Consider the following 21,620-nt stretch of genomic DNA (forward strand, 5'->3'; position numbering starts at 1 on the left):
ATGCCTGGATTGGGTGTTGGGTTTCAGGGCAGTTGGGAGAGGGGCCAGTCCCCTTCTCAACCTTTTTCTATGCCACCCACCCACCGAGATGTTTATGGCAGGCAGACTCAACAGGGATTGCATGCTTCGATGACACCTCCTGTTAATACATTCAGTCAGACTCAGCCTGCGTATCAGGGAGGTAATGCTTTCAGCCAGACGCACTTTATGCATCAGGGGAGTGGAAGTGGGCAGCATGCAAACATGGATGATATGCTTTCAGATGCCTTACGTTCATATAGGGCTTTGCCTGAGGATGTTCGTAATGGGATGCCCTTTTCACAGTATGTGAGCTTCAAGCATGAGTATGCTGGTAGTCACTATAGGAATAACGCAGCCAAAGATGTGAAAGATAAAATCTCTCTGCATAAGTTTAAGGGTGACACCCGCACTCCCAATGAGTTGGAGGAGTGGCTCACGAAGCTTGAAGATTATTTCCGCTTTTACCCTAAGAATGATGAGGAGAGGATCATTTTTGCTGGCATGCATTTACAGGATTATGCATTTACAGGATTATGCACATACATGGTGGCGTTACATGCGAGAGTCACCTCAGAAGCCTACCACCTGGAAACAGTTCAAGGAGCTTATGGTCACGACCTTCGTCTCGGCCCTGATCCTTGAACAATACCTTGCTGAATTCTATGCACTGTCACAGACAGGTACGGTCCAGGAGTACTTGCAGCGTTTTTGGAGACTTTCTTTGTTTGTACAGGATATTTCTGAGAAAGGGAAGTTGCTGTGTTTTATACAAGGCTTAGATCCCTCTCTAGCTGCTGATGTGAGAGCTCACAATCCTCTAACCATTGAGCGAGCAGCCCAGCTTGCTGAGGTGTTTGAGCCAAAATATGCTGGCAAGTACAAGCATGTGTCACATAGCTTCTATGGTACTGCTTATGATGCTGACAGGAAGACAAATTCTGCTGATTGGATTGATAAGAAACCAGCAGCTGCTTCCTTCCCACGATATCCAACGGTTTCTGGAAGTAAGATGCCATATGCAAAGCCATACAGGCCCATGGATGCAAAGACAGGTGTCAAAACCAGTGCTGGTTTTGGCAAATCAGAAGTTAAACAACATTCCAGAGCCATAATGGACAGTAGGAAGAAGGCAAATTTATGCTTTAGGTGTGGAGAGAAATGGACACCTGAGCACCGAGATGTGTGCAAAATGAAGAATGTCAGCTCAGCCAAACTCAGCATGATAATTGAATTATCTGATGATGATGAAGTGGCTGATGTAGCAGACCCCCATGATGTCTCTCATGAGGAATTGACAGGAGCTCATGATGCAGATGAGTCCCCTGACACAGATGCCACAAAGGGGACTGTTTTTCCTTTTGATCCGGGTGGGGCTATTGAGCAAACCTCTCATGTGATGCATGAGATTGATATTCAGCCTACGTGTAGCAGGAAAGGCCGTAAGCCAACACTCTCTGTGTTGGAGCATCAACCTACAATGCCTTTTCATGTCAGAGGTGATGCTAATGGTAATGTTCCTGTGGATGATGAACAGATTTATTGGGATGCCCAGTCTACACTGTATACCATCTCACTACATGCCTTGATGGGTGCCAAAAGTGCTGACACAATCACGTTGAAGGGAATGATTAATGGCAGATCTGTCCATGTATTGGTAGACAGTGGTAGCACTCACAGTTTCATTAATTGTAGAACATTGCAAAGATTGGGATTAGTTGCTACAGAGATAGACCATGGTCTGAAAGTGGAGATCGCGAATGGACAGCACATGATCAGCAGACATTGTTGCCAGGATGCCAGGATCAAGTTTTCTGATCATTATGAGTTTGCAGGTGATCTTTTGGCATTGGATATGGGGCCCATAGATGCTGTCCTGGGTTGTGATTGGCTGAAATCCTTGGGGAAAATTAGTATAGATTTGAATGCTTTATCTCTTGAGTTTTGCCACAAGGGTAGAACTGTTACATTGCAGGGCATTGTGAATCAGAAATTACAGGTCATTTCAGCAAGGCAGCTAGCTAGGGAGCTCAAGAACGAAAGTGCCATTTATGCATTGAATGTCTCTGTACCTCAAGAGGGTGGTATTCCCCATGTGGATAATTGTGAAATGCAAAAATTGCTCTAAGAATTTGGGGATGTGTTTGCTGATATGCCATCTCAGTTGCCCCCAAAAAGAGATGTTGATCATGCCATAGTTCTGGAACATGGCAGTAAACCAATAAACAAGGCCCCGTATCGACTTTCTAAGGTTGAACGGGAAGAAGTGGCAACACAGGTGCAGGATTTACTTGAGAAGAACTTCATTGATCATAGCACCTCGCCTTTTGCATCTCCAGTACTCCTGGTGAAGAAGAAGGATGGCTCTTTTCGTATGTGCATTGATTACAGAGAATTGAATAAGACCACCATTAAGAACAGGTTTCCTATTCCCAGGATTGATGACCTGCTAGATGAACTCAAGGGTGCTCAGTATTTCACGAAGATTGATTTGAGGTCAGGTTACCATCAGATCAGGATGAAAGAGGGTGATGAGCATAAGACTGCCTTTTGTACAGAAAGAGGATTATATGAGTTCAAGGTGATGCCTTTTGGTTTGACTAATGCACCAGCCACCTTCCAGGCACTCATGAACAAGATCTTACACCACCTTCTTTTCAAATGTGTGCTGGTATTTTTCGATGACATTCTCATTTATAGTAAGGATGCACAGGAACACATTGACCATGTCCGACAAGTGCTAGAAATCTTGAGGATGCATCAGCTTTATGCCAAGGCCAGCAAGTGCACATTTATGGCAGAGGAGGTTGAATATCTTGGTCATGTTGTAAGCAGGCACGGAATCAGGGTAGACCCAGCTAAGGTGAAATGCATTAAGGAGTGACCGCAGCCACAAAATACCACGCAGCTCAGAGGTTTCTTGGGTCTTGCTTCTTTTTACAGGAGATTCATTAGGCACTTCACCAAAAGGGCTGCCCCTCTCACTGATTTGCTGAAAAAGGATGCCTTCCAATGGTCAGAAGCAGCACAACTCAGCTTTGATAACCTCAAGGATGCCCTTAGCAATGCACCTGTATTGGTGTGCCCTGATTTCTCACGGTCTTTCATTATTGAGACGGATGCCAGTGGCAAAGGTTTAGGGGCTGTCCTAAGACAAGAGCATGGTGTGATTGCTTTTGAGAGCAGGAAGTTTAATGCCAGGGAAATGAATTATCATGTTTATGATCAAGAGATGCTGGCAATCTTGCATGCTTTTGCAAAATGGCACCACTACCTGTACGGTAGCAAGATTAAGGTCAAAACGGATCACAAGACACTCAAGTACTTCTTAACGCAGCCTAATTTATCCATGAAGCAGAAGAGATGGCTGGCTGCAGTTCAGTCCTATGATTTTGACATTGAATATAGAAAGGGGAAAGAGAATGTGGTTGCTGATGCCTTGTCCAGGATGTGGTCATGCAAACTGTCTACCATTTCCACGCTTCATCAGGAGTGGATACTTGGGATTCAGGAGGAATACATGCAAAATTCTGATGCAGCCCCTATTTTTGTGGAGTTACAGAGTCCGTCCAGCCAAGGACATGTTCGATTTCAGCTCCACAACAGACTGTTATGGTGCAGGGACAGAATTTATCTTGTGCCAGACTCCAAGTACAGGTTGATGGTATTACAGGAAATGCACTCATCCCCTATGTCAGGGCATACGGGTATCACAAAAACATATGAAAAAGTCAAGGAGAGCTTTATTTGGGATGGTTTGTGGCGAGATGTGGTTAAGTTTGTCAGTGAATGTTTGCCCTGCCAACAAAATAAAGTGGACAGCCGGTTACCCGCAGGCCTTCTGCAACCGCTACCCATTCCTGAAGGCAAATGGACTCACATTGCCATGGACTTCATTACAGGCTTGCCTTCTACAGATAAGGGTTGGGATAGCATATTTGTGGTGGTTGACAGGATGACTAAGCAGGCCCATTTCATACCGACTAGGACTCGGTACTCCGCTTCACAGGTTGCCTGGCAATTCATTGAGTATGTGTTCAAGCACCATGGTTTTCCTCAGGAGATTGTCAGTGACAGGGATGCTAAATTTATGGGTCACTTTTGGCAGGAGTTATTCACTGCAGTTGGTACTTCCCTTGCGCCTAGTACTGCTTATCATCCACAGACGGATCAGAGAGGGTGAACAAGTGGTTGGAGGAGTATCTAAGGCATTACTGTCATGACACGCAGAAGTCTTGGGACAAATGGTTACCATTGGCTGAATTTTGCTACAACAGCACCAAACACCTCTCTATTGGCATGAATCCATTCGAGGCTATGTATGGATGCAAAGTGGGAATGCCTTCCGGGGTTGCAGACTTGGCTGTGAAAAATCAGCAAGCAAGGAATGATTTGGAGAGTATGGATGCCCTTCTGCAGTTGGCTAAGAGGAATATGCAGGATGCCCAAGCCAAGCAGAAGAAGTATGCGGATGAACAAAGGAGGTACTTATCTTTTGAAGAAGGGGATTATGTGCATTTACGTCTCCATAAGAATCGATATTCCTCGCTGAAAGGTAATACCAACACAAAGCTTGCCCACAGGTATTATGGCCCCTACAAAATCATCCGCAAAGTTGGGCAGGTAGCATATCAGTTGGAACTACCCAGTACCTCCAAGATCCATAATGTTTTCCATGTATCCTTGCTGAAACCACATGTCGGATAGCATGTCCAGGTTCTTCCTGAGTTGCCTCCTATGGATGAAGAGGGCCACATAATCTATGTGCCGGAGCAAATCAAGGGCTACACTTTTGGGTTGTGGAACTCCTTGGTTGCATCGGATTTTCCGTGGTTTCTAGTCTTCCCTCCTCAGCAGCATCTGTTGGGGTAAAGGCACATTGCCACCCTTTTGTTAAAGATATGACACCTATGACTGTCTTAAGACAGTCATAGGGTGAAAGCCTATGACTGTCTTAAGACAGTCATAGGGTGAAAGCCTAATCCTAATAAAACCTATGAGTTTGTGGTGTGGCTCAACACTTCACACCCACACTTTTGTGTCTCCCCCTCTCTCTCTCTCTCTCCCCTTGGTTCCACTCCCTCTCATTCCCTCTCAACTGGTATCAGAGCCTTCACCTCTCCCTCTCCACTCCTGTCTACACCTCCCTCTATCCCTCCCTCTCCTCTCGGGCCTCGTGCCCTCAGCAGCGGCAACAACGAGCTCGACAGCGCACGCGGGTAGAGCAGGGCAGCGCGCAGGCAGCGCGCGCGGGTAGAGCAGGGCAGCGCGCAAGCAGCGCACGCGGGCAGAGCAGGGCAACGCGCAAGCAGCGCACGCGGGCAGAGCAGGGCAGCGCACGCGGGCAACGCGGGGCAGCGCGGGGCAGCTGGCACACGCAGCAGCTAGCTAGCTACTGCTAGCTGCGCACCGCACAGCACAGGCTGCTACAGCCTTTCGTACAGTCGTCCGTACCGACTGTACGGACGCCGTACAAGTGGCCGTACTGTACGAACGCCGCCGTACGGTCATTGCGTCAGAGAGGTACAGTTCGGATTCTTTGTCTTTGGGATTTGTACCCTGCGCAGGTACAGCAGGTACAGCAGGCTTTTTTTTTAGGGGAAAGAAGAAAAGAGAGAGCACTCTGCTCTTCATTCCCGGTTGTTCAGTTCTCAAAACTGTGTGTTGAAGGTACAGCAAGTACCCTGGTGTCCCTCGTGCTTGAGGTGACTAGTGCCACAATGTGTGGTGGTTGCACAGTTATCTTGTTTCGGGAAGGTCAAATGCCTTGATTTTGCAGAGGGCTTTTATGCTTTTGCTGAGTGCAAATCTCAGTTTTCGGGTGACAATTTCATAGGGCTTTTGCCTGGAAGTGTATGCAGTGTATGCCTTGAGGCAGTGTGGAGCCAGGGTGCCCACATTGGTCTCGTTTTCCGCAGTGTATCAGTGACATTTCTTTGCAGGTCACAATTTGGGTACGACACTTTGAAAATCTCAGTTGAGCCACGCTTGGCCAGGGCGCATCAAGTTTACTCGGTCCCTAACTGTCCATCGTTGACAGTGCTCAAAAGATCTTCTTTTCGGTGTTTGTACGTTGGGATCTATGTTGCCACTGTGCACACAGGCAGTTTATGCATTACTTTGTCAGGTGAAAGTGCCAGGAGAGCGCTGTATTTTGTATGCTACCTCTGTGTTGAGGTGTTTTTTCACTTGGTACAGGTGTCAAATCAAGGGGCTTTTGCCCAGATTTTGCTTGTGAGCACTTGAGTTACTGTTTGAGACTTCAGATGCCTTTTATCCCCTTGGTAGAAGGGTGATTGCTTGGGATTTGTCCCATTCTTTGTTGCAGGTTTGTGACAGGCTGAAGTGTTTGGAGCCTCTTTTCAGTGAACAAAACAGTGTATGACAAGTGGTTTATGCATATAAAATCAGTGCAATACCTCATCTGAGGTGGGAGAAGTGTCCAAGACAGCAGTGTTTTGTGCTTCGTCAGCTGATGATGCACTGATACAACAAGGGTGCACCCTTATACTGTTCTGCTTGCATTTTCCACTACCAGAGCCAATAATTGGCCTCTGCCTACATCCAATTCCAATACACCACTAGTACCCAAGTGTCAGGGTCAAAACTAAGGCATTTCTCATCAGCTGTGTCACTTGACTGTGTCAAGGCATCAATTCCAATCCCCAGACATGCTCGAATTGCATCAAGGCATGAAACTGCAACCAATTTGTTCCTCTGGCACCAACCAGGCATACCCTCTGTGACTGATACCTGCTTACAGCCTGTAATGCCCAAAAAGGACTCCATACAACAAAATGCAAAGCAACAAACTTCCAAGATAGCAAAAGCAAACCAGAAGGAAATCAGAATGTCCATACCCGTTGTCCATGGGAGAGGGGCAAGACTTTTCCTGCACCTATCCTCAGCCCAAGTCCCCAGGGGTGTAGAAAAGGCTTCCAACCAAGGGGAAAGAGAGAGAAAGTAAGAGATACAGATTCTGAGAGCTGAAAACAGACAGAAGAGCAAGGCTAACAGGTGTAGAGTCTTGGGCGAGCGAAGAAGGGCTAAACTTCCATGGCAAAATCCACCTACACCTTGGAATTGACCCGTGCAGCTTCAAATGACAGCCCTACTTCAGAATGAGTGCTTCAGAAAGCGTGCAGCAGCAATTCAGCGATCAAAAACACCTCCGGATGCGGGCAGCAGCCTCGAGGTACGTGTGGATGTCTCGGGAGGTGTGCAAGTAGCAAACCAGCGTCAAAACAGGCCCGTACAACAGCCTTTAGGACCCCGTACAGCGTGGAACATATCCCCGTACAGCAGGGGTGCAGATCCGTACAGCAGCTTTAATGGCCCGTTCAGTCCGTACGGGGGCCTTGAATGTAGCGCCTGCAGTCCGTAAAGTTGTACGGACTGCCTCGAAATGCATGGAGACCCAAGAAATGCATGGAGCAGGGAGCTTTGGAAAACATGCCAAGCCTTTTATCATCAAGAAACGTAAGAGAGCATCCTGCAACGTTGAGGAGAGGAGAAGGAGGTGGTAGGTAGTGCATGAGGGGATGCCACGTGGCCCCTCATTAAAGCTCTAACCCTTCCAAACCAATGGAACATTGGTTTGCCCCTCACATTAAAATCCTAACCCTCTAAAACCAATGAAACATTGGTTTCTCCTTGGGCCCAACATTTACACCCCTCACTTTCCTAGCATTTGGGCCTAGTGGGTGCACTAGTAAATGGACTAGGGACTTCTAGGAAGTGGGTGCTTCCTCTAGGCCAGTCCCCTCAGCCAAAGTAGCCACGGAGTTAGCTACACGTGAAATTCACGTCCCCGTGACAGCTCTTCCAGGTTGCTGCACTGCTGAAAGTGCTGCCCTAGTGCTCTACCTTCGCTGCCCTATCTACCCTTCTCGCTTTCCTATTGATTGCTCTCTCACACAATTAACTCCTAGCAATTCCACTCTTCATCCTATTGATTCCTATTGATTGCCTATCTTCTTGCTGCTCTGCATTCCTTCTTGGCAATCTTGTTGTTTCTTTCACCTGCCAAGCTGAGGTGAGAAGTTGACCTGCCTGTACAATCAGCCTGCTGTATAAATCTCGTTTTCTGACTGCCTAGTTATTTTAGATGGCTACCATTTAACTCAACTTACCTTATTTAGGGTTTTGACTTGTTTATGCTAACCCTAATGGGTAAAACCTGTTTTGCTTGTGTTTCAGCGATAAAGGAGAAGGCTGAAGCTGTTCACATGGCTATGTTCACATAGAACTTTCCAGGGACTGCCAGTGGTTGCTTCTTGGATTAGTCTCAGTCTCTTGTATTTTGGAGCTCCATCTCTGACAGGAGTGTCTTTGTAGAGGTCCCATACTTGAGTCTTGGTCTACGACTCTTGGATTTCCAGAATGGGTTTTGTATAAAGATCCGTACTGGCATTGTAGTGAGGCTAAGCATCATTGAATATAAAAATACACTGGGTCTACTGTAACATGCAACGGTAATCTGATCGTGTAATTCACAGCAAGACCTTCTTTAAACCTTTAGCGAAGAATTAGCGTTGTTTACCATAAAGAGAGAAAGGAGATGAGGGTAGAGAGAGAGTAGAGTCGACAACCGATTGGGTCCCTGTACCCACTGAGGGCCCCCTCCCCCAATCAAGGGAGAATTTGCTTTATACTTGGAGAACTGAGAAATACAACGAACACTCTTCGAGAGAGCATGGAAAACGCACTTCTAAAGCTCACTGTGCATGCGTATAGCAGACCCAAAGACCTGAGAGGCAACGCCGACAAATACCGAGACCTTGATGCTGTCCACACTAACGATGTAGGACGCTTCTGCAAGGCAAGGAAGAGGCTTGTGCTGTCCACCGGAATGCAAGGTTACTACGTGAGTAAGAGAGTGAAAGCTAGGAGTGATAGATCCTATGAGAGAGCTCAGAGATGACTGAAATATAGAGCTGAGAGTGAGCTGTGTAAAGCTATAAAAGATAACTGAAAAGAGCTGCTGAAACAGACCCCAAACATTACTTCGTTCGCTGTCCCGACTCCCCGTCTGATGCGCTGCGTGAACGCTGAACTCATGCCAAAGGCTGAGGCTGGTCAGAGGGCCACTAGGGGTGAGTGTCAGGCTGTTCAGAGGGGGCTGAGGAGGAGCTGTAGGAGGCTGAAGTGCTGGGATAACTGAATGAGGAAAGAGGGCCTGGAGGCCCTCTATTTATAGGGCTTTAGGGACTGGTTGGCTGGCCCCATAAATGGCAGACCTAGGCCCCATAAATGCCAGCCCTAGGCCCCATAAATGCCAGCCCTAAACACCATAAATGCCAGCCCTAGGCCCCATAAAGGCAGCCCTAGTCCCCATAAATGGCAGCCTAGGGAGGGGTGCAGGGTAGCCTATAAAGGCAGCCCTTCCCCTGCCATTCTCTTCACTTGTTCCAGCCCTGAGAGGGCCCAAAAGGGCTCCTATCCTAGGCTGGACCTAAACCTATCCCTAAACCTAAGACGGAAACACTACCCTACGGTTCTCCAGTGGGTACTAGTGAACAAGGACTGATCTTCTAACTTGACCTAAGGCTAAGAGACTGACTTACGTAGCTTGTGCCTAACTGTCCCTGGACAAGGGCTCACAAAGGGGTCACAACATGCAACAAAATCTCCTATTAGGGAACTATTACGCACTTGTCGATGTAGCCAGTGTGTCACTTTGCACCCAAGTGCACGGGTGCATGTGACATTCCCTCCTTCTTAGCTTGGCGGTAGGTTCATTGCTTCCAAGTAGTCCGCCAATATCAAGGGAAACTCCTGGAAAAAATCTTCGTCCAACCACACTACTTCATGGGTACCTCGATCACGGAACTTGGTGTAAAACTCTCGGATCCTGCGTCCTGACCCATGCTTGAATTTATGAAGAAGGATCTTTTCTGGCTGCAAAACTTCGGCTTCATCAAGAACTTTAGGTTGTTGCTCGTCGGAAATCTTTGAAAGAGAAGGTCTAAAATATGGCTTCAACCAAGCTACATGAAACACATTGTGCATAGTTCAACTGTCTGGTAGGCGTAACTTCATTGAGACATCGTTGATATTTTGAATAATAGGGAATGGTCCGAAGCTCTTGAAGAACAGCTTAGGGCATCGCTTGCCCACCTGCTTCAATCTTTGCTTGATAATGCGCAAATACACCCATTGACCCTCTTTATACTAGACATCTCGTCTGGATTTGTTAGCGTGGCGCGTATACGATGCTTAAGCTTTGGCGATACGGCTTTTCACGGACTCCGTAATCTCTGCCATTGATTCAGTCGTTTTGTTGGCTTCAAGAGATGGAGACACCATCCGGGTGAGGAGCGAGGTAAACCACCGTCCAAACGCCGCTTCATAAGGTGTGCGACCAATACTCAAAGAATAGGTATCGTTCAGAATGGCCTGCACAAGCGGAAGAAACTGCTCATACTTTCCCTGAGCATCATGACAATATGATTTCAAAATATCAAATGCCATACCATTATACTTTTCTGTCTCGCCGTTCGATTGCGGATGGAAAGCGCTGGACATCTGCAGCTTAGTACCAAAATTATCAAACAAGGCTCGCCAAACGTTAGACGTAAACTTGTAGTCCCTGTCGGATGTGATGGTCTTTGGCACCCTCCAATGGGATACCAATGGAAAGAAGTAATCAACTTAAAGTAATGCCATTTGGATTAACAAATGCTCCAGCAACTTTCATGACACTCATGAATAGTGTCTTAAGGCCATATCTAGGGAAATTTGTTGTAGTATTTTTAGACGATATCCTTATTTATAGTAAAACCAGGAAAAAGCATTTGGAGCATTTGCGGAAAGTGTTCCAGGTGCTTAGGGATAATTCACTCTTTGCTAAAGAATCCAAATGTGAATTCTTTGCAAAAGAAGTGAAATACTTGGGACATATAATATCCCAAAAACGAGCTACATCTTCAGCGCTGGTCGTTTGTTTGGAGGGAATAAGCATACAATATTTACTAAATCGACAAACAATAGTAAGACATTGAGTATTACGCGTACCTGCGGATGCTGAAAGTGGCCCCAAGAAATCCATACCTATGTCTTGAAAAGGACTGTCAGGGATTGGCAATGCCAACCATCCTCTAATGAGTAATGGCCTGGAGCAAGCGTCGTGGCTAACTAGAGCTGCGTGCCAAATTCTGTTGACTCCGCGTACTGAGCCTACAACGGGGTTGTTTTTGCCGAGAACATACTCAATCATTCCCCCAAACTGATGGAATATATGGCTCCACCGTTGTTGCCGATTGCTCCATTGTGCACTAGGCATTGTCTGAAGCCACTTAAGAGCTTGGTGATCTGTCTTAACCGTGAAAGTCCATCCATATAGGAAAGGCTTCCAATGTTTTAATGCCTGGATGACACCGAGGAGCTCTCTATCATACACTTGATAATTTTTTTCAGCATCGTTAAGCTTTCTGCTGTAATATGCCACAGGCCTATCGTCTTGCTATAAAACTGCCTCTATGGCGACATTGCTAGCGTCTGTGATTACCAAAAAATGGATCATCCTAAGAGGCGATCTTCATAACTGGTGTTGTCGTGGCCAACCGTTGCAAGTCATGGTGCCTGTGACTTGAACTTTTTGTCTGCGTGTCTTTACCCCCTTGAGTAAATCTATAAGAGGGGTTGCGTATGTTGAGAAACCCTCCATGTGCGAGCTGTACGCTTGACACAAACCCACAAAGGACCGGATCTCCTCGGCCGTCATGGGGACATCCCAACCTGTGATAGCTTGGATCTTCTCAAGGTCCAATCGAATCCCTTGAGCACTAATGATGTAGCCCAAATACTGAATTTCCAGCAATCCGAATTCACTTTTCTTTGCGTTGAGATATAGCTGGTTATCACGTAGTAACTGTAGGGCACATCGCACATCCTTAATATGCTGCTCGGCTGTAGCGGAAAAGATAAGAATATCATCAAGAAAGATGAGCAGGCACTTTCCAATATACTCTGCAAATACCCATGACATCATCTTGTTGAATATTGGTGGCGCATTCTTCAGACCAAAGGGCATGACGACGAACTCGTAATAAGCTCGCTCTATTCGGAAAGCTGTCTTTGGGATGTCAGCTTCAAAAATCCGAACTTGATGGTAGCTACTCTTGAGGTCAATCTTTGAGAAAAAATTTGCACCATTGAGGCGTTCCAAGATGTACTTGATGCAGGGCATAGGAAACTTGTTGCTCACTGTAAGCTTGTTGAGTGCTCTGTAGTCAAACGCACAGTCGTGCAGACTTTTGCTTCTTTGCCACAAATAGAATGGGTGCAGCAAAAGGCGAAGAAGAAGGTCTAATAAGCCCTGCGCACAATAATTGAGATACTCTAACTCCCCCTCCATAGACTTGGAAAGTCGATACGGAAACTTACTTGGAGGTATCGAGTCTGGAAGTAGAGATCAATGCGATGGTCTTCCTGTCGGTTGGGATAAAGCTGGGGTGGCAGATCATCCCGGAGCATGATGTCTTGGAACTCTTGGAGTAGATCCACCATTGCTTGCCCCATCAGAGAAGCAGCTTGAACTGCCGTGATTTGGCACTGGACGTAAACAAGTACACACATGGCGCCCTTGCGAGCGGCGCGACCTGCTTGAATATGCGAGATTAACAGAATCCTTGGTATGCTCCGATCGCCGCGTATCACGGCGGGCTCAGGTAAACCTTCCACAATAGTGAAGGTGTCTTGCCGCCAATCAAGCGTCGGTACATGCTCACGGAACCACTGAATCCCGAGGATCATGTCGTGCCCTATTAAAGGAGCCCAGGCGTTTTCTGGTCACACTGGACTCTGCACGACTCTGACAAGAAGCCTCGTGATCACCTCCAACTACAACTTGTCGAAGTCTTTGTCACTAATCTTGAGAGCAATCTTGTAACGCGCTTCGAAATCCTTCGCAATGAGAGATTTCCCTCTATCTGTATGGAAGGCCTTCACCTCCCACTCTCCAACCAATTGAGAGTAGTTGTATAAACACTAGTCCTAAAGCAATCTACAAAAAACACCAGAAAAACATTGTGAAAACACATACCCTAGAATTTTTCGTTTGGTAATTCTTGCCATCGAAGCAAGCCAGGTACCTCACAAAAGTGATCTCCCATGCATATATGTAACCCTATAGTTATGCTCTCCTTGGTGATCTCTTGCTCATCAAGCTCCATCTCTAGGTGTGCTCTTCCATTTTTGCAGGTCGCACTGGACTAGTCCTCAGACCCCATGATTGAGCAACATTCTCCATCCTCCACCACCATATCTACCACTCTTCAATGTCTGCTATGTACACCGCCACCCTTGGGTCTGCATACTCTATCTCAATGGACGTGGTGTCGTCACTAAGAATAGTTCCTTTGTTACCACATTCGCAAAGGCCATGTCTGACTGGTCCCCCTTATTTGTCTAATCAGCCTTCTTCTTTCTGCAATCTTTAGCAAAGTATCCAAGCGTGCCGCCATAGAATCACTTCTTCTTTCTCTTCCTTTTCTTCTTGTTTTCACCATCAAGAGTGTCCCCACGTCTTTTTTGGCATCCTTGTTTTTTTGTGGCTTCCATTTGCCACTCTTGCTCTTTGCTATGAGAGCCTTCTCCTCGCCATCACCATCACCATCATCCTTTTCGTCGGACAACTTCATTTGAATCATATTTGCTTCAATGCATCCCTAACGCATGTTCTCACTGTTAGAATTTGATCTTATTGGTGCATAAGTTTGCATTTGTGCTAACCTCATACATCCCAAATAATCCACTTTTCGTTTCTAGACTGCCCGTATTCTCAAAAGTGATAGACTTAGTGCATGTCGTGGGCCTCCATGGACTTGACAATGCTCACCTTGAGTTGGGGCCTGGGGGCAAGGCCCCATTACAAAATCCCCAAGGGGCTTTATGCTTGTAGGCCCTCGATGGCAAGTCTACATGGATGTGGATTTACCAAATCACACAAACTGGTGAGCATTGGGCATACTGGACGGGCAAGGCTGTCAAGTTGCCAATGAACTATCACCGTTTGCAGCTGGAGTTGATGAAGATGTGGAGGAAGGGAAGTGGTCCTCTGCTGACCATGAGTTGCTTCTCTCAGCTTTACATCTGATTCTCTTTCATATCTGAGTTGCCCTCTTTACTTCTAAGTAAGCACATGTATTTATGTTCTGCTCCAATAAGTGCCTTCCGCTCCATGGGAGTGTTGCCCTCAAGCAAGCATCTACCTCTTTTTTTCTAACATTATTAGAGCTAAAGGTTATCGTCCGGGAATGGCCTTGCTTGTGACTCGAGGCCTAGGAGATTGGAGACTAGGAACCTTCTTCAAGCTGAATGGTGGAGTCTTTGCAGAGGAGGAAGGAGCTCTCACATTCAGGTGTTCTTGTGTGGCTTGTAGAATAGGTCAATAGGCTTCAGGTCATCTACTTTGGGCCATGGGATCCAATCCACTCATTCCGAACTTCGGAGAGTCTTGGAAGCTGGGCGGAACCAACTATCCTATCTAGAATGTGAAGGTTTGTAGCCATCTAATGGCTATGGATATTTGGAGATCACGGAAGGCACAAAGCCGAAACCTATCGATGTGTTGGACTCTTTGGGGAAGATCATAGTTCTAGTAGATTTAGATAAAGTGAAGAGTGGAACCTGAGGGATGCAATCGCTCTTTCCATGATCATTAGCTGACTGTGGATTCGGTGATACCTCACATACAGCTGGTGGATACAGCACAGGAGGCATGGAAGACATTACAAGATCTGTATGAAGCCAAGATACAGGGAGGATCATCACGCTTCAAAATCGATTGTTCAACTTGAAGATAGACAAAGGAGAGTCAACCCATGACTTCCTGGTGAAGGTAAAGATTCTTAGGGATCAACACGTAGCAATTGGTCACAAGGTGGACTACCAATGCTCCTGGTCAGTAAGCATCCAAGGAGATACCGAGGGTTGGCGATGATTCTCACCATTGGAGAAGGGATGAGATCACTCACATCCGAGGAGCTAGGTCCATTGTTGCTTCATGATGAAGCACTCAGTGTCATACAATTTCCTACAACGTACTATGCCTGTTTGATAGAGCCCCTTGAGAAGAGCCTTGAGCCCACCAGCTGCTAATTTTACAAATTCAGAGAATCACTACAGGAAGGCCATATAAAATAAGGTATCAAAGCAAACAGGATACTGAGTGTCACGCAATTTCCTATAACCTCTTGTGCCTCTTTGATAGAGCCGCTTTAAGAAAAGCCTTGAGCCCATCATCTGCTGCTAATTCTACAAATTCAGAAAATCACAACAGGAAGGCCTTTAAAAATGTAGTCTCACAGAAATTCATGGCTATATTCAATCAGAAATCTGCTAAGTGAACCAGGAAAGAAACATCAAATAAATCTCATACCATTTGCCAAGATGAATGTACTAGATATTCCTACTTACTTGATTGTGTCTACGAAGCTTTATATGAAAGGCGGCATCTTCAATACCTTTCAGATTTCTCATGCTGTAGGGCAACACAATCTGTGGTATAAACTCTGTTTTCTCATCATGTATATGTTATTTCTCTCAGGGTGCGGCATAAGACATCAAACAATCACTTGATGTCCTCTGAATGCTTCGTTCACATCTTGCTTATAGGAGACCTTTTCCTCCATGTTTTCAGACAAAGCATAGAAATAAATTCAATCCAAATGAACTCCCATTTGATCAAATTTCAATAAAGACATCCACACAAAAGCTGTGTTTCATTGCTGTATAAAAGCATATTCTACTAACCTCTCCTTATCAGCATCATGCCAACTTATGGACTGCTCTAAAACAGTTTGTTTCCTAGACAGTTTGCCATGATTGAGCTTTAAATGAAATGACCTTTCATAAACTCCTTCGCTCAAAATGACACGTTCTCTAAGTATGCAGTCAAGAGAGCTAAAAAAGCCACTTTGACGATTTCCACACAGAGAACTGAGTTTCACCTGTTACTCGAGATGGAATTTATATGATAATCATGAGCATGGCCATAAACTCTCCTGCACTTTGCCACATGTGCCACTTCATTGCTGCAAACCTGCAGTTATAGTCAACTCCAACTCATAAGGATTTTTTACTTGAGAACCAAGAGAGCCTGAAGCATAATGTTCCTGCAACATCTCATCATCCATTCGTGCAACACAAATCAATTTCTGTAAATGCCAATAGCCCTGCAACATCTCAAATGTGCAGATGCCAAAAGACATGATCTAAATCTGGAGTTCCAAAGCTAAGAACATAATGCACAAACACTCATCCTAAGAACCAAAAAATTCGTGAGACTTGAACCAGTTACGACTACCATAGGGAAGCGCAGGGAATGTAGTCTGTATGAGAGAGCATCATCACAATTGCTTGCAGCGGCACACGAGCACCGATCTGAATCCCCATTAATGGACCAGGCTGCATGACCATTAGGACTCAATGCAAGCTTTGCTCCAGTCCAATTACCATTGCTCATCCCAACAACTGGATCCAGGTTTGTCTCTGAGACTTTTTTAACCTTCTTCTCTAACACCTGTTGAAACATAGAAAAGGTTGCTTTCAACCAGCATCTCAAGAACATATGATGTGATACAGAGTCAAAATCATATTCGTTTTCATGGTCTCATGATGGCACATATAAACCTGCATGTTTCAACGCATATGGAAACATGTAACTTCCATTCAGCCTTGGAGTTTGCAAATAAATTACGTACAGTAGGACAGATTGACAGACAGCAAGATGCTACACTATCTGTAATGCTGAACAAGTAACTTGGGCAAGACATATTCAAAGGCACACAAAAAACAGGTGCCCAAGTCTCTGTATAACATATTATACGGACAACTATTGCCCTGCCAACAAGTAGCTGAGATAGATGCAGTAAGACAAGACAAGAAGGGCTATCCTCCCTTTCTTGATGAGTAGCAAAAAGCAAAAGAGTTCAAACATGACAGGCTTAGTCTACCTCTCTGCCTGCATGTTTTAGCCATAGCTATTACATGCAACAGTGAGCTCACCAGAATTGATCTACAAAGCCAAAAAACCTCGACTGTATGTTGCACACTGATGCCTAGACACTATGAATTCATTACAAGACATAGCTCCTAAACATGTGTAGACTGCATATAGAAAAGCTGGTTCACTGTAATTACTGACCTATCTGTGACACAGCAACCTGCTGAGTTTCTAAAGCTTCTCTCACATAAGAATTTATTTTTGAACATAAAAAATTGAGGCTGGTAGAAGGTAGATCTGGAATTAAAAAACAACTATGACTCAATGATAACAATGAAAGGATGAAATGCAACAAAACAAAATGAAGTATCCGTAGTAATTGAATCACAATTAAAGGCTCCTCGCAAGATTTTGATAGATTTCCAGAAGTTATGATATGCCTTGCTAAAGAAAAAGCTAGCAATACTAAGCCGCCATGAAAGACAAAACTGCCAGGAGCAAGAATGCATTCAAGGTTGCAAAGTCTAGAGCGGGTGTTCTGAGGTGGGTAGGGTGTATTTGTCATCTCTTGGGGGAAAGAAAGGGGAGGGCGCAGGGGCGGGGTGGGAAAAGGGGGGGGAGTGGTGGGGGTGGGGATAAAGATTCCCATTTGTTCTTGTCTTGCACTTCCAAAACACAATTCTTAGGGGAATGTAAAGCTTTCTTCTATATTCAAATTCCATCAGCATATGCTAAGAAAGTTAATCCATTTAATAGTTTGACCATCTATTCAGACACTGTAGCACTTTGCATAAGGCAAATAAGGCTTTAAGCTAGGCTACTTATAATTGCTACATGGTACAAACTGCAGACATAATATACAGTATGCACAAAGCAATAGTCCATGGGCACAAGATATTCAGCGGCACAGCACCGCAAGCTCTCAAATGTAAATCAACTAAAGAAAACATGTCTGAATTTAATATCAAACAGCACGGCCCGAATTACCATCATTTTTTAAATCACCCTTTAAGAAAATCCCACCTTCCATAGTTTGATGGTCTTGTCATTTGTTGATAATAAGAATAATGCACCGTTAGCTGTGTGGCTCCACCTGATTTTATTTATCTTCTCCTCGATCTCCAAGCTCTTTAAATAGTCAAACTGCAGAAGAAACAAAAAAGCATTGTTCTAATACATATATAACTGGCCCAACATGAATTTGAAGTTTGGATCAACAGTCAATGCATTGAATTCGAGTTCAATCCTCCATCTTCAGAATAATCAATAAAGCAAATTCAGGTAATATTTTGGTAGGATATAAGCCAATAATAACATAAATTATATTATCTCGCCAAGAGGTTTAAAACCAAACCTCAGGCTCATGACTCTGAAACTCAGTTTTGTACTGGTACTCCGGATGCTTTGTATTCAAAAAGTCTGCTTCTTCAAGCTCTTTTTGTGGATGAAACTGCACACCATTGCAAGATGATGCTGTTGCAGTTATTCATACTTCAAAATCAATTACAATTTTAAAATGTATCTTGCAACACAAATGGTTCTCTAAGATCACAGAACGTCAGAATTAAACAACATAAACGACCTTCCATAGCAAGCCCAAAGGCAGACTCTGATCCTTTATTCTTCAAAAATTACTCTCAATGTTTTCAAGCACTGCATAGCTTACGTCTTTCCCATCTGCTCTCTGAAAAATAACAACGCGACCCCCCCGATCTCCTGTTGCCAAATGGTCACCCGTCTTGTCAAACTCAATAGAAGATATGATATCCACTGTGCAACCAAAAAGAGGTCATCAGAATCTATTACAGTTATTAGAAATTATCTGCAAGACCCTCACAAAACACAGGAGCATTGGAGCACAAGAAAGTCTTGGATAACACTGCTATTATTTGGCAAAGACAAGCAATAAGATACAAAGAGTATACTTTAGTTTACTGACTTCAGAAAATTTTGATATAACCCTGAATTTGCCAATGTGGTTGATTCCAAAAACAGCCCAAGACACCCTTCTTGCCAACAATACCATGGATATCAATTTGAAAAAGTATTACACATTCAGTTCAGAATATCGAAAAAGTATTATGCACTCAGAGCATGGTCATTTCTTCTAAGTTGAAGTACTGGAAAGACTTGAAGATTGTCTAGATCCCATGCACGTTTTCAAGCACATAATAGTGGATTCATTGTTAAATATTGTAATATTAAAGGCAGTGGCCAATGTATTAAGTAGTTAGGAGGGTTAGGGCCCCTCTTCCTTCTAAGGTTTTTCCCCCTCGCCAAAATTAGTGGTTGAGTTTTGGGTTGAGTGAGTTTTAACTTACACTAGGGTTTACCGACTTGCAACTACAATTCAGGAATTCTGCCCTTCAGAGATTCTGTGTATAGAACTTCATGTGGCGAATCACATGTGAAGCAAAAAGGCATGGCTGAGTCTCTGCTGACGCAGCTCCCAGAGCATACAGAGCAAACATAATCTACTAGTTGGCCATTTAAACCAGTGAAATGCAAAATACCATGGACCTGGCAAGAAATTAATATGGATTAGGGTATGAAGCAAAAGAATACATTGGCATTTAGAAAATCAAACCAAATATTACTCTTCGACCATATCCTAGTCCAGAGAATTGGTTGATGAAGACTTGCTGTAGTTCCTCCCTTTGATTGCCTTCAAGAACATCTCCCAATATTGTGAAGTCAAAGACACACAATGAATCACGAGCATGCATATATGAGACGTTTCTGAGAGTGTGCATAGCTATGTCATTGTCATGGAATTCTTGAATAAGCTGTGCTTGTACACTCCTACGCTCATTCACAAAGGTCAACTACTCAAAGAAACTATATTAGTAAAGTAAAGTGGCATTAATTTCTTTAGGAGGAATGTAGCAAGAAAGAACACAAAGGTGCCAATGAACAACTAGAAGTAGTTCAATTAACTTACGATCGCTCTATCTTCATTGTTGCGAGGTCCATCCGCAATAATAATTTGATCATTGGAGCCACCCTTTGAGTCAACCTTGATCACAACGAATGCAATCGTCCCAGCTACACTAGAAATATTGCCCGAACCAGACTTTATAGTCGACAAAGCCCAAGGGAAATATAATGCAATAGTTGTCTCCGGAAGAAAGGCAAAACGATGTCGTATGAACTCAGATAGTAGGGTCTATAGATAGTGTGGGAAGTAAGTTTCCTTCGACAACAAAGTTCTCACCTAAAGGCACAATGGGACCAACACTAGATTGGCTACTATGTAGAGGAGGTGTATTGGATAGCCTTTCTCTGGTTGGTGGGCTTGAAGTTACATCATCGTGCAAGTCTATTTTCATGCTTGACCTTTTCGATGCTGGAAACGCACCCAAAAAAAAAAAAGTAAGAAGTTGTTATGAAACTCTACTATGAAGATAATTGCTTTGAAACTGTATGATGCAATAATTAAATGAAATTTTGAAGTACTTGATTTACGGTTTAAGATGAAAAAAAAACAATTAAGCAACATAAGAAGAGAAGTAATTAGACAACATGCCCTGACTGATAGAACAACCCTCGATTGCGAGACCCTTGAAGATAGCGAAGGATCCGCATACCAGCAATGGGTCTTCTTAGGTGTCTGCAAGAAGGAGCTCAGTAGACCAACAGAGTAACATAGGTCCAATCCGGTATTGAGTAGCTAAATCAAGGAGCTGATCAACTGGCGGTATCTACTTGCATCCACTGGATCATTGTCATAGTTGGACAATTTGGTAATGGGGTCCATGGGTGATGAAATGGCACAACATTCTGTCGTATGAAAAGCCTCCAGAAGCTCTTAAGTATAACGAATCTGGGACACAAAAGATCCTCCCAGCCCCTGTGAGATCTCCAAACCTAGAAAGAAGTGCACAAGACCGAGATCAATCATCTCAAAGGCCTGGGAAAGAGCCGCCTTGGTCTCGGAAATATGATCAGCATGACTCCCTGTAGTGAACAAATCATCAACATACAGGATGAGGGAAATTGGACTCCCTTGACGGACGATGTACAAATTGGGATTCAGCACGTGATCTGTGGAAATGCTTCCATACAGAAAACTCATCAATTTTCTGATTCCAGATTCAAGGAGCTTGCTTAAGCCCATATAAGGCTTTATGTAACCTGTAGTCCATGCCTTCTGACTTGGTAAACCCAGGCGGCTGCGCAACATAGAACTCTTCCTTTAAAAAATGCAGATTTAACATCCCTCTGGTAATGGGCCACTGCTCATGAGCTGCAACTGCTAACACTATCCAAAGAGTGGCCATCCTGGCAGTAGGGGGAAAGGTGTCATCATAGTCAATTCTTGGTCGCTGTGAGTATCCCTTAACCACAAGTCGGGCTTTGTGCTTATCCACAATACCATCCGAGGCATACTTGGTCTTGTACACTCATTTGACACAATGACTGAATGGTGCTTGGGGCACGGTACTAACTCCTAGGTCCCATTTCACTCAAAAGAATCCAACTCCAGCTCCATGACGTGCTTCCAGTGTGTCTGAGAGAGTGCTTCCCAAACATTCAAAGGCTCCTTGTCTTTGAGGATGTGGGACATCAAACAATAATTGACCTACCTCCAGAACCTTTTCCTTATTCTGTTCGGATCCACGGGGTCTGTCCTCCTCTCAAAGCCATGAAGCAG

The 21,620-nt window shown here is 44.6% G+C and overlaps 1 protein-coding gene and 1 pseudogene across 3 annotated transcripts in view; one reads left to right on the forward strand and one right to left on the reverse strand.

Annotated features, from left to right (window-relative positions):
* LOC147881414 (serine/threonine protein phosphatase 2A 55 kDa regulatory subunit B beta isoform-like) overlaps window positions 1–21,620 on the reverse strand; it is a 67,426-nt gene that overhangs the window by 41,354 nt on the left and 4,452 nt on the right. For 2 of the 3 annotated variants that reach the window (XM_087370086.1, XM_087370084.1), the window contains exons 2-6: window positions 18,633–18,736; window positions 18,321–18,416; window positions 17,990–18,109; window positions 16,325–16,543; window positions 15,972–16,063 (exon numbers count right to left, since the gene is read on the reverse strand). In XM_087370086.1, coding sequence (XP_087226212.1) covers window positions 15,972–16,063; window positions 16,325–16,543; window positions 17,990–18,109; window positions 18,321–18,416; window positions 18,633–18,736 — 631 coding nt within the window. The remainder of the gene's footprint in view (window positions 1–15,971; window positions 16,064–16,324; window positions 16,544–17,989; window positions 18,110–18,320; window positions 18,417–18,632; window positions 18,737–21,620) is intronic. The other variant, XM_087370085.1, reaches the window with a different exon arrangement.
* Window positions 539–14,819, forward strand: LOC147881415 (uncharacterized; annotated as a pseudogene).

The sequence above is a fragment of the Dipteris shenzhenensis genome, chromosome 31 (genome assembly GCF_047967505.1).
Source record: "Dipteris shenzhenensis isolate YYH24624 ecotype China chromosome 31, Dip_SZ_1.0, whole genome shotgun sequence".
Lineage (NCBI taxonomy): Eukaryota > Viridiplantae > Streptophyta > Polypodiopsida > Gleicheniales > Dipteridaceae > Dipteris > Dipteris shenzhenensis.